Source organism: Diceros bicornis, chromosome 22 (genome assembly GCF_020826845.1).
Source record: "Diceros bicornis minor isolate mBicDic1 chromosome 22, mDicBic1.mat.cur, whole genome shotgun sequence".
Lineage (NCBI taxonomy): Eukaryota > Metazoa > Chordata > Mammalia > Perissodactyla > Rhinocerotidae > Diceros > Diceros bicornis.
The window spans coordinates 17284578-17297952 of NC_080761.1; the positions used below are offsets into that span (position 1 = coordinate 17284578).

A 13375-nucleotide genomic window follows, 5' to 3' on the forward strand; every position below is an offset into this window, starting at 1 on the left:
AATAATGTATTCCAAAAGCTAGATAGGATAGATGGATAAATATATTGCTATTTGGAGTTTATACTCTTTTTTTTAAACTTTGATCAATGTTCTCAAGACAAAAATTATTGAAAGAAGTATTTTTTAATTATTTGGTGAAAATTGTATATTTCTGTCAATGTTTTCTAAAGACTTTTATTTTCCAGTGGAAATTCAGAGCCACCTAGTGACCAAAAATAAAATGTCTAAAATATAAAACATAACAAAAAAAACCTCCCAGCAAAAGAGAAAACCAATCATTTGACCCTGGTCTTTGATGCCCAAGGATAAAATTATATCCAGCTCAGGTCTACAAAATGAGAGTTCCCACAAGTTCAATAGAATGAGTCTTTGGTTCATTTAGGGGTTAAAGACTCCAAACGTAGACTTGAGATGACTAATTTTTGCAATGTTTTAATACAAATACCACTTTATCAAATGAGAAGTGTGTGACCTACACAAATACAAGCTACTATTCCTCACAGACTCATATCCTCGTTCTTGATGATATGGTCTACCCTGGAGCAGTTTATATATTTTCTCTCTTGAGAAAAGAGAAGGGGAGTGTCTTACAGAAGATAGGGCGGATGGTGGAAGGAGTGAGCGAGGTATGGGGCAGTGCTAAACTTATTTATTTGTTTTTGAGCATAAGGATTCAGGCAATTCTAGTCCATTTGGTTTGACTAAATTCAGCAAATCTCTGTTGAGTCTTGCTATGTACAAGTTCCTTGCTAGGCACGAATGTGGTAAATCTGAGGTGTGTTTAGGGAGCCAATGTATTCAGCTTGGGGGAAGTAGAGCTGCAGGACATAATAGGAAATGAGGGTGGACAGGTAGGACATAGCCATGATGTGGAACTCTGTGACACTTAAATGCTACTTTTTGAGGACTTCTGACTAAAGTCATGGAAAGATTTAGGAAGATTAATCTCGATGCACCATGCAGGTTAAAGAGATGGCAGGAAGAACAATGATGTTGTTCTGATAGTTTTGGACAGAAGTCATAAGCATACCACCTAGAATTACCAAAGTCAGAAGGGAAACAATGGTGAAACAAAGAAGAAAAATCTTTGGTACTGATATGGGGCAGTAATGGGAGGTACTGTAAAGAGTGACTCCAAAGTTTCTGCCCTAGATGATGAGGAAAGAGAAATGATACCAATAATGGAAATAAGGGTCCCAGGGAAGTAGCTGGTGTGTCATGGGGAGAGTATGAGTTTGGTCCTGGATATCCATTCACTCATTCAGAAAAGTGTGTGCAGTGCCTGCTCTGTGCGGGTGCTGAGGCTGCAGTGACATCAACAGGCTCCAACCAGGGAAGAGGAAGTCAGCTCCACTTGTACACCAAGGGGCCAGATGAGACTCAGGTGACAAGCTCTTTGCCAAGTACATCATCTTATTTTAATTAATTTATTTAAAATCCATAACAACTCTGAGAGGTAATTATTATCATGTTAGTTGTACCAAGGGGGCAACTGAAAGTCAGAGAGATACAGCGGTGAGTTCGTAGTCACTCAAGAACTCTGTGACAGAGGCAGGCTGCAAATGCACTATTTCCATGACACGTCTTACGGTTGTCTCCAGGGAGGAAGACCCAGATGAAGAGGTGAGCCCGGTCAGCTCAGTGGCCTCAAGCTAAAAGAGGACTGTTTCTTCAAATCTGCAGTCTTCTTCTCCAGCCGTGCCTTGCACTGGAGCGTAGCAGGCCTTACAGTTTTTGTTCCTATTCGCCACCTCCTGACCCGCTCCTTCCTGAACACTCTGTGCCCTCTCAGGCTTTATTGCCCGGACTAGACCCCTGGTCAAGGGTGACCATAGCATAGAGGAGGGTCAGAGCCTTGGCTTTGAGTTCTCAGCCATTTGTTATCTGTGATTTTTTTTTTTTCTGGTCAGACTGCAGAAACTTCTTGGGGCCTCAGCCTTCTCATGTCTACAGTGGGAGAAATGCCACTTGCCCCTCAGCATGGTGAGGGTTAAATGAGATAACGTAGATGAAAGCACTTTTGTGGATCGTAAAGTTCTACGGAGTATAAGATGCCTGCATCCTTTCCAAATACCCTGACTCACCAGAGCAATCTTTTCCTCCCCTTGTAATTTCCACTTGATTCCTCTGCAGCTCTACAGCACTAATCTAGGAGAGCCCCCAGCACCAGACTGCAAATACTGAGATTTATACGTATAGATTCCTCTAAAAACAAACCAACAGTGGCCAGACAAGATGGAGAGTTCAGTCCTAGTTAGTTTCATCAAGCCTGCCTTTCACTAAGTTCTATACAGTTTGCCCCAAGAGGCTTATTGCACTTTTACACATTAATAGTTTCAGAAGTATAAATACTATAACCGTACAAAGAACTGCATTTGGCAGTGTAATTATTTTCCTTTCTTTTACACTTATTTAGTTTTGTAAGTTTTGAGTAATTTTGAAACTTTACATTTTCTTTTAATCTCCTGATTGAAGATAGCAAACATTAACTGCTAATTAATTATTTTCAATTAAAATTATTTAATTTTTAAAAATTATTTTAATTAAAAAGTAAAATTAAATTATGTTTTTCAAATTTACAAAACTAAATAAATGTAAAAGGAATAAAAAACTTGCAAATGATGTTTTATGTGCTTTTTAAAACGTGTACTTCTGAAGTCATTAAAGCTTAAAACTGCACTAAGACTTTTGGGGTGTATTATATTTATAAACTAATGCCATTTTTCTCAGATTTTCTCAAAGTGTGGTCCATGGATGACTGGCACCAGAATCCCCCGGAGTGCTTGTTAAAATGTGAATTCCTGGGCCCTGCCTCAAATCTCTTGGGTAGGGGCCAGGAATCCACATTTTAAACGCATTCCTTAGGTGTTGCTTTGTGAACTCGTGAACTAGTATTTACTTTCAATGTTATAATCTCTTGACCATTCCACAAGAAACAAAGCTTTGGGTTTCATTAATAAATTCTCCCCCACCTTGATTCTTATCACAATTATTATTACCAATTGAGTCCTTCACTTTGGCAGTGATTTAGTGGCATTTTCTAATATTAATCATCTCCAGCAGAGAACCTCAGAATGGATTATGGGTCCTTTAGTTTCAAAAATTTCTGTTTTAATCTTAGTTTAGGCCCATTACTCATTTACATAAGAGTAAAAGGCAGTTTTCAACAACTAACATTGCTCAGAATGTAGCCAAGCCATCAATAAAAGCTTCTCTTTGAGTTTGTCAGTTGACAATGTTTATTCTGGCAGTAGTTAGTACATCTAAATATTAACTAATTAATCTAGCTTGTAATATTCGCTGCTGGCTTTGTTGAATGAGGTGGGAGTGGGTCAAATCTGCAGACCATTCACAGTCGCCAAATGCAAATAAAGTAGCATTTGTTTGTAGGAGGAACCAAATGATTATAAATGAATGGCGAGCCCTCTCCTGGGATTGGACATAAAGGTCCTGTAAACGCAGAATTGTATCAACAAACAGCTGTTGGGAAAATACTATTATGCTGTAATAGCTGCTATTAAAATCCATTAGCAATCTTGATGGCCTGTTTGAATTTGATGCATCATTTGCTCTGAATAGCATTTCTTCCTAAAGTTTTGTGGTAGATTTATGCAGATTGATAGGTGGTAACAGTGACCTGGGAGATTAATACTGATTACACACTTTGCCTGCACTGGCTAATCCAGGCCTGAGAAATGCTGCAAATACCACAGTTTTAGTGTCACTGGGGGAAAAATATACAGCATCAAGACACCCCCAGGGTCTTCTCACACTTAGTGTGAAACATCGGTTTTGTTTCCATGACAAACGTTCACATGCTGTATGCTGGTCCCGAGTCCCACTTTTTAACAACCCAGCTTTTCCTCCTCCTAGTACCTTTTCCAGACTCTAGGGAGTCCTCTAGGGAGGACACAGTGCCCTCGGGACACAAGCTTGGCCAAAAACATTAGATGTCTAATGAGATTTTGAAAAACGCATGTGTTGGCAGAGAGAATGCAGCTGTTGGGATGGTGGAGGCAGCGTGCAAACGTTCGGATGACGAGCAAGGCGCCTGAGCCTCCGGGAAGGATGGGGCAGTAGCGCCATCTGGTAGGCGAGCGAAGCAAAAAGCTTGCAGGGGTTTTATTAATCCAAAGTGGAGAACGGTCGGGGCCCCGTTTATGCCAAGCTCACAGTTCCCATGCGTCCCGTGTGATCAAGGATACATTTCACGCAGATGAGAAGAGCCATTAGGGCAAATGTCTTGTATATGTTGGGTGAGTTAAATCAAAATGTAATTTTGTATCTTGAAAAAGCAGTTCCTTTTGACACATGCACTTACCAGACCACTCATCAACTGGCAGATTTTCAGACTTTCATCAAGAAGGCTCTGCAAAGAGCTGAGGTTCCTTAACTGTAAACATTTTTCATTTATTTTCACTCCTGTAGTAGCCAAAGCTGGTGGTGGGTAGGAGGTTGAAGGGAGACACCTCTGGAAGTTATTGGAAAGACTTGCTCCTGAGAGTGTGGTCCCCTGGCCAGCAGATTCAAGGACAACTGGAAGCTTGTGAGGTATTCGGACTCTCCCCTAGACCTGCTGAATCAGCGTCTGCATCTTAGCAAGACTTGGTGTTGGTTCAAGAGGCAAGGTTTCAGAGGATGGCACAGTCACCTTGGTCACCTTCCCCTCAGTGAAGGGGCAAAACAAAGACTTAAAGCCTTAGGTGGGTCTCTTATTACTTTTTCCTTTAAGTAAACACTCACTAAAATTATGGTTATGAATATTTTGTATGAAGATGGGAAAACATTGACTTTAAATACAGTTTTGCTTCAGCCGCCCCGTGGCTTAGCGGTTCAGTGCGCGCGCTCCACTGCTGGCGGCCTGGGTCCGGATCCCTGGCGCGCACCGACGCCCCGCTTCTCCGGCCATGCTGAGGCTGCGTCCCCCATACAGCAACTAGAAGGGTGTGCAGCTATGACATAGAACTATCTACTGGGGATTTGGGGGGAAAAAGTAAATAAATAAATAAAATTATTAAAAAAACCCACAGATTTGCTTAAAATTCCACGTGATCAATTTTTTTTTTAAAACTTTAGCTAGATCTTATGTGCACCTCGAGCCAGTTTCCTCCCAAATTTTAGAGTCTGGGAATTCAGGTCTTAGCATTAAACTTTTTATTGGTTGAGAGTTTTAGTTTTTTAATGTATGCAATATAGAAAACGGTAATTTTAGAGTCTTTTCTTTCTATTCTTAAAAATTGAGTTCTCTTCTTAAAAACCCCTTTTGCCCTACAGATCCATAGCATCTGCTCAAGTTCTAGGTGAAGTAGCAAGCTGGCCGGCACGGGGAGATGGGCGTGGCGGGATTTCATTATTTTTAAATTAAATTGTATTTTGTATTTAGCCTATTGTTCAAAGGTGTTCTCTCAATTATTTTGGATTAAGGGACATTGTGTGATAAGAAAAGGATGCAAAAATTCAAACTCGTTCTGGAACTTCTTGTGTTGTGTTGGAAGGCTGTGGGGGGGGTGGCAAGGAGTCTTCTCAAGTTGTTAAAGAAATTTATGTCGTCAGCTGGTTGATACTTAATATTAGGGAGCTCTAAAATTTTTTGTAACAGCTATTCTTTATTGAACACTTATAGTCACTTATGTTGTAATGCTGGTTTTGAAAATGTAAATTTATTCCAAAGCGATTGGTAAATTAGGGAACGATTTCAGCATAATGCAAATTGCGTGTTTGATTGTGCATAATTGTGTCCTTGAGAAACACCAGGTGAACACAGAAAACAGCCTCTAACTGAACAGAGCCTTGTAGGAGTATACAAAAGCACACACACCCCTCAGATGCCTACCACCTGTTACCACACCAGGTCCGTTTTTGCCCGCTGCCCAGAAAGCCAATCACCGAGATGCAGAGATTTCAGAGAGAGGGTTTAATCACAAGGCAGCCAAGTGAGGAAAATGGGAGAACAAGTCTCAAATCCGCCTCCCCAAAAATAGGGACTCAGGGATATTTATGGAGAAGGGGGCAAGGTGGTCTGAAATGACTGGAGGTGAGGAGAGATGAGGTAATTGATGATCTGCGCAAGCGTAGTCAGGCTTCATGCTTCTTCGTAGGACGCATGTTCACAGAATGGCGGCATTAGCGTGCCCTGAGGGTGGAGTTCCAACCTCTTGCTGTCAAAAGGGCCCGGTTGATGGGTTGGTGGTCTCAATCTGGCCTGAAGTGGACAAGGGGTTCAGTTCCTGAAAAAAATAGCTCAAACATCCATTACCATGGTAACCCAGGCTCCAGGGAGATGTCATCTATAGGAACCTAGTGGGAGTCAGAGAGCATATTGCCCAAACAGCACAGTTAACAATGGGTAAGTTTATCATGCAGATTTAAGTCCTCATCTTCTGTTCTGGTAAATTTCTAGGTGTGGCCATCCCCCACCTTCTTCCTGGTACAGGGAAGAAGATACCTTTACAGATGGAGATTTTCTTTTCAAATGTAAATGTCTCTCATAATGGGTAACCAGAACTAAGAATGGGTTTAGCACGGACCCACCCAGACACTGGGGATGTCTATGGTGATGGCCTATTCTGGGGGCAGGCCTCCCATCCCAGACTCCTTTGGTTATTTAGTGGGGGTGGGGGCCAAAATGTCATTCAGGCAGAGACATATTCTGAGCTGGCAAATTCCAATCCCCCATAGTTACTAGCTGCTTAATCATCAATGGCTGTTTGCCGGTTTCACACCTACCTCAGTTCACAGCGTGTGTTATGAGCCATACCCATCCATGTCTGGTGTTAGAATCTTCTGTCGGATTTCAGATAACCCTCCTTCCACCCCTTCACAGTAACTCACACGCTACAACCCTTCCAATGCCCATTTCCAGAAGCAAACTTTAGGTCTTTTTGGAGGTCAAGTACTAATAGTATTTATAAACCACTTAGCGTGTATAAAACTGTGCTACCATTTTTATTGGGTTCTTTTCTTTTTTCAAATGTGTCACTGATGAAGTTTTTGAGGGTTGTGCTCCTATCCCTATTTTTCCAATAACCTCCATGGTTTTTACTGTGAGGTTTTGCATAGAAATTTTTTAGCAATGCATGTGCCACATTCTAGCAGAACTAACTCTATTGTATGGCTAGTGCTTCATATATATTAATTCATTTATTCATAACAATGACTCAATGAAGTAATTACTTTTTTATCCTCATTTTACAGATGAGGAAACTGAGGACACAGAGGTTGAGTAAACTCTAAGGTCATTGTATGTTGGTCAGCCCTGACCCATGAGGTCTGTTCTTTACGTTGAAAATCTGATTTCAGCCCAAGTGGATGTTTTCTACTGTCGGGGGAAGAGGGAGAATCTCCCTCTGCCCTTTCCCTTAAGGTTCTTCTGGCTGGCCAAATAATCAACAAGACAGGTTAGCAGGAGAAAATAATAACAAGTTTAATAACATGTATACATGGGAGAAACTCAGAAATGAGCAACTCATCCCTCTGTCTAAGCTGCTTGCTTAAGTATTGCAGCTAAAGGCGAAGGAACGTGTTGGGGGTGGGTAGTGGCCTGGGACTTCAGAGGGCAGAAGGACAATTCTTTTCGGGGGTCATCTATTGATCATTTGGTCAGGGAGAGATAGAGTTTTTTGATAAAAGGGGCTTGGTGCCCCTCCCATTGTAACATCTATTTTACATTATCTTTATAGCCATCATGATAGAAGATCTGTTCCAGGAATGAGCTACCATGTCAGATTCTTTAGGAAGTTAGTGGGGGAGGTCAAATGTCCTTATTGTCTTCAGCTTGAAATAATCCGCAAACCAGAGTGGTGCTTCCTGGGGCAGCTTGCCCTGAGCACCATCAGTTCCCTCCTCTGAAACTTCCCTAGAAGTTTCACATATTAAAAGCCGAGCTGGTGACTGTGGAGAGAGAAATCGTGTTAGTATCCGAGTGATAAGAAGTCTGCAAAGAGAGAAAAGAATGTAGATTAGAATGAGGATGAACAGGCAGAAAAGAACAGATCGGAGAACATTTCCCCACACTCCATTAAACCAGTCCCCCAATCCTGGAAATAAGTCAGTGCAATAAAATGTGTGAGCTTCGTTTATCTGATGAAAAATGTCAATCTTCTCTTTTAATAGATTTAAGTTAGATATTACTTGACCTGTTTGATTCACATAAAAGCAACATTTTTCTCCAATGATTGCACATGTTCCTCCTTGCTGGGCAGTGAGCACATCCAGAGCACGTTGATTTTGGAGCACCACAGATGCTAGGCTGTTAATCTCTGACTGGAGTATGTTCAAGGTTTGCATGGTGGTGTTGAACTCTTGCTCCATTACCATAGAGAGATTTAATATTGCCTTTTCCAACTCATAATCTCCAAAGCTGGGGAATAGGACTCTCAAGGCTGAAAAGAACTTGGAGTTGTGATACACAAATGGATTTTCCACGATTTCTCGACTGGCACGTTTATGTGGCACAATCTTATGAACAAACGAACCCAAGTTTGTAATTTGGCTAGCATTTAAGGTGGAGTGTTTGGTGACAGAAGGAGCCAGGTATCCAAGTCCGCATCGTCCTGACCAATTAGGTGGGAATCCTTTATACACTTTGTTGCCTCATAAAATGAAAAGACCAGTGTAGTTTAAAGACAAGGTTAGAATTGAGTCTGTAGTTCCCAGGATCTGGACTATTTCATGATCTGTACCACTTGCACTGTTACTACCTAAACATCTCCATTTCCCATGAGCTCTTGTCAGTCTGCGAGAACAGAATAGATTGCGGAATAGCTGGTACAGGAGGCCTGCAGTCTGATTTTGGCAGCTATAAAGCCTGGTCTTGTCACCTGACCAGGTGAGTCCAGATTTTTGATCCACCCATATATAGTCTGTGGCATTGGGCAGCCTAACCATGCGGATAGCTGCGATACCCCAAGTTGCACACGGGTGGCTCGTAGGCCATCCAGAGCACTTGGTGATTTGGCAAATGTTTGTGCCAGAGGGAGTAGTGATAGAGTCACTTACAATTCCCTTGGGAGTTCTGAAGATGCCACCTGCGGAATCAAACCACAGAGTTTGACTGCAATATTGTCTCGGTATGTCACCCAGGAAAGGTCCAGCGCCATGTTTACTTTCAATGCAGAGGGAAAAACTTTCACCTATTGCTTGTACTTGGGCAAGGGACAGTCCTTGACCTTCTAAGTAGTCTTTCTGGGGCCCAAGTGACTCACCAGGAGAAGAAGCAGAGTGAAGTTTCCCTTGTTGCGGATACCATACTCTGTTATTCATCCATTTTCCATACTTAGTCTACCAGGTGTTCATATCAGCAGGAACAAAGACTAGTTCAGGTTCTTTTGCACTATCTAGCTGTTGACATAACCAACAGTCAGATTGATTAGTTAGCGTGGCTAGGGCTTGGTAAACTGGCATAAGGGGGTGTTTGGTCTGTGCCCGGCCTGTTGAAAAGGAGAGAGTTAGTAAAAGCAAGACACAGATCGGAAAAGAGCCCATAGCGGAGACTTAGAGAGGGGAAGAGGGACAGATAGAGACCAGCACTCTCCAGTCAGCTTTCTATTAAATGATTAAAAAAAAAATATATATATATATATCCACTAATAGTTTGTGTGTGTGAGTGTGTATATATATAGGGAGTTTTGAAGCAAGGGGGAGGAAATGGGTCAAAGTAGGTGTTCTTCATCCGTGATCTTGGGAAAAGCTGTCTACTTCATGATGTCGGCTGCTTCTGGGGCCTGGGTTTTGGCCCTCGAAATCCTTAGTTTAAGGTCTCCTGTGGGGATTATCTCCCAGTTGTCTTGAGAGCGATGTTCTGGGTCTATTTTGGCGTGGCTCGCATGGATCCAGGAAAATTTTTCCTTTATTTTGATGGCAGTGCAGGTCGTCAGTAAGACTTCATAAGGTTCTTCCCAGCGAGGTGACAGTGCGTGTTTTCTTCTAAAGACCTTGATGTACACCAGGTCTCCTGGTCGAAAGGGATGGCAAGGCTTGTCAGAAGGTGGTGGCCATGCCTCTTTTACCTGTTGACGATATGCTTCAAGTATACTAGTTAATTTTTGTATATAACAAGTCATAGCATCAAATTGTTCACTTAAGTTCCCATAATATTCATTTAATCCAGGAATTGAAGGTTTAGAGACGCCAGTAGGCATCGGACGTCCAAAAACTATTTCAAAAGGAGTCAGTCCATGCCTTCTATTTGGAGTATTTTGAATCTTCATAAGGGCCAAGGGCAGAGCCTCTGGCCATTTAAGTCCAGTTTCTTGACAGACTTTTCCTAGAGTTCTTTTTATATCTAGATTTTTACGTTCCACTTGCCCTGATGACTGAGGGTGATATGGGGTATGAAATTTTAATGAATACCCCAGAGTTTTTGCAAGCAAGTGGTTTATCTTTGCTGTAAAATGAGTTCCTTGGTCTGATTCAGTCCATAAAGGAATGCCAAAGCGAGGAATAACTTCAGTTATTAATTTCTTTACCACTGTTGTGGCATCTGCATGTCTGGTCGGATAGCATTCAGTCCATCCACTAAACATGCAGACAATAACCAAACAGTGAGAGTAACCTAAAGCTGAAGGCATGTCTATAAAATCCATTTGGAGTGCCGCAAAAGGCAGCGTGGGCCTGGGAGGACTTCCTGGATCACACTGATTTCTCCCAGAGACTTGGTAAGATTTGCAAGTTGTGCACTGGGAGGGGATTTGGTCAGAAATTTTATGGATGCCAGGGCAAAACCAATTGTCTTTTAGTTCCTTAACTATCCCCCGTTTGCACATATGTCCCATTTGGTGGGAGATAAGTACAAGCCAAAAAGTCAAAAGAAAAGGAGCTACTGGAAGTCCATTTGGTCCAATGTATAATCCATCTGATAATTGTTTGGCACCCTTTTGTATCCAATTGTCTTTTTCAGATTGTGGGGCATTTGCCTGATAGTTAATAACATCAGTCAGGGATAAAGGCAGGTTTAAGAATTGGGTGGAAAATGGATAAGGGGGTCCATAGTGAGCTGCATATTTAGCAGCTCTGTCAGCCCTGTCATTCCCTAAAGATATGACATCAGTCTCCTTAGTATGGGCTGAACAATGAACAATGGCAATTTTTGAAGGAAGGTGAATAGCTTGTAATAAGGCTGCAATTAAGTGTCCATTAGCAATAGGAGTTCCTGCAGAAGTTAAGAATCCACGGGATTTCCAAATTGTGCCAACAGCATGGCAGACTCCAGAAGCATATTTGTGTAAACGAAAGAAAAACAAGGTTAATGGTTAGAGCAAATTGTAAACCAGTTTTTGAGTTCAGAGGACAGCCAGTGAAGAAGAATTTTAGATGTCAGCGTCAAAGTATCTTTTGCAGTTTAAAATGTCTCTGATGGTGTCGTCAGGTCATCTCTTAAGTTTATATCAAGTTCATCAGCTTCAGTTTGTAAGGCTTCAGGAAAAAGGGCAGGTTCAGTTCTCAGTGATTTTAAATGAAAATGATGGAAAAAAATCAAAAACGTTAGTTTGGACATCTGTAGCCAGATATTTCAGGAGACTAGAAGAAATCAGGATCCAGTCCAGTCAACAGATATAAAACAAAAACCTCAAAAGACAACAAAACTAGGATCTAATATCCGCAAATTTATACTGAAATAGTTTTTACTGAAATATAATTTTTTTCTCTAAAATCACCCTCATTTTTATCAAAGATAGCCAAATTAAAACTAACTAGTTTGTAAAATAAGTCTAGTTCCAATAGAGTTGGCCCAATTATTTACATAGGTACAGCAAGAATAGCAGTTGATCACATAGGCTCTTTTAAATCTGCTTTGCTGGAACTTTTTATAAGGAATCTCAGATTGAACTTTAAAGGTCTCTCGAGGCCAGGAAAGCCAAGCCAAGGATTTTGTCATCAGACTTTGCCTGTAATACCTACAGATTTGGGTGAATCCCTCTCTTCCGAGGTTCCCCCCAAATATTTCGAGGTTCCTTGTACCTGCCAGATAAGTGACATTCTTTACTTATCCTGGTAAGTGCTGCTTGGAACATAAGGTACCAGGCCAATATTTCCACGTGGCTTTATTCCATAAAGTCCAATCTTCATTTTTCAAAAGCTGTATGGTTATATGGCAAATATGATGTTCCAGTCACAACCTTGGTAATATAACCAGTGTTTTCAATTGTGTCCTGTTATAAGGAGAACAGATTCTTACCGAACTTATGCAAATAACTATATTGCCATGAAAACAACAATACTCACTTACTAAGAGTTTCCAAATCCTGGAGGGATCAGGTAGAGAGAAAAAGATAAATATTTCCATTTTACTTACAAAAGTATCATTTACCAAATTGCTATAAGTCATAGCTATCTCGGGAGAAAAGAGAAAAAGTTTTCCTTAAATCTGAAAAAACAAAACATTAAAAATTCAGCAATACTTCAAATGAAAAATCATAAAAATTATAAGCATCCTTATCAGTTTATTCAGTCCTGTGTAATCCATTCTTGATCCCACTCTTTTTGTTAGTGGCTTTATGAAGTCATCAGTTTCTCCATCGGATTTCTGTAATTTTTTTACCAAGTTCAGTTTTATGATCAGAAAGTTTGTCAGAAACCTGTACTCCAGTGTAAATGTCAGAGTCCTTTCCATGAATTTTTCTGAAGTCGAAACATTTTGCAAAAGCATTAGAGCAAAGAAATAAGTCTGTAAACAACAAGACCTCAAAATGGCAATTGACAAGGAAATTTGGTTAATTTTGTGACATACAACACTTTAAAATAATAATAACCAGAATTATGACTGATAACCAGGACAGATCAGAATTTCAGTAATGTTATACAATTTTAAAACACCTATGTCAATAACATTTGCCCACATAATAGCACCTAAGCAGGCTTATCATCACTGTTCTGACAATGCTTTCCATGTAATTGAACATATTGAATAAGCCTAATAAGTTTAGTATCTTTCCCCTTATAGGAAGAGAGCAAATTTCTTTGAGAAGTTCCAGGGCCCTTTGAAAATTCCCAAAGAAATAAAAGTTAAAAAAAAGACTTTAAGATATGAATTTTGGGGGAGCTTGTCAAAAATATAAACAATCAAAGCAAACAGAGCATTAACAGTCCAAAAGTCTTAATAGAGAGACCTCAGTCTTTTGAACGTAGGAAATTATTTTAACAGTTTTTTTTTTTTTTTTCTGTCTTTTAGGTAGACTTACTCAAAGGTAATGAAAAATCTTTTGTAACCTCTTTATCAAGTTTAAGCAAATTATCCTTTTAAGAGACAGAAGACCAAATTTTAATTTTGCACCAGCTTATTTCTGCTATTAAAACTCATTTACTTAATTAAATTCATTTCAATCTTAGCCAACTTGACCATGCATAAAACTCCTTTTCCAGAATTCCTCTTCCACAA

The 13375-nt window shown here is 40.5% G+C and overlaps 2 protein-coding genes across 13 annotated transcripts in view; one reads left to right on the top strand and one right to left on the bottom strand.

The window, feature by feature from the left end:
• The window catches only part of PRUNE2 (prune homolog 2 with BCH domain), a 350844-nt gene that overhangs the window by 220484 nt on the left and 116985 nt on the right, over nucleotides 1-13375 (top strand). The window lies entirely within an intron of this gene.
• ERVMER34-1 (endogenous retrovirus group MER34 member 1, envelope) lies at nucleotides 8122-9306 on the bottom strand. Its single transcript, XM_058565622.1, has 2 exons — nucleotides 9204-9306; nucleotides 8122-9026 (listed from the first exon to the last, which is right to left on the bottom strand). Exons 1-2 carry the CDS (start codon nucleotides 9259-9261, stop codon nucleotides 8593-8595), a joined length of 492 nt encoding a protein of 163 aa, XP_058421605.1. The 5' UTR covers nucleotides 9262-9306; the 3' UTR covers nucleotides 8122-8592.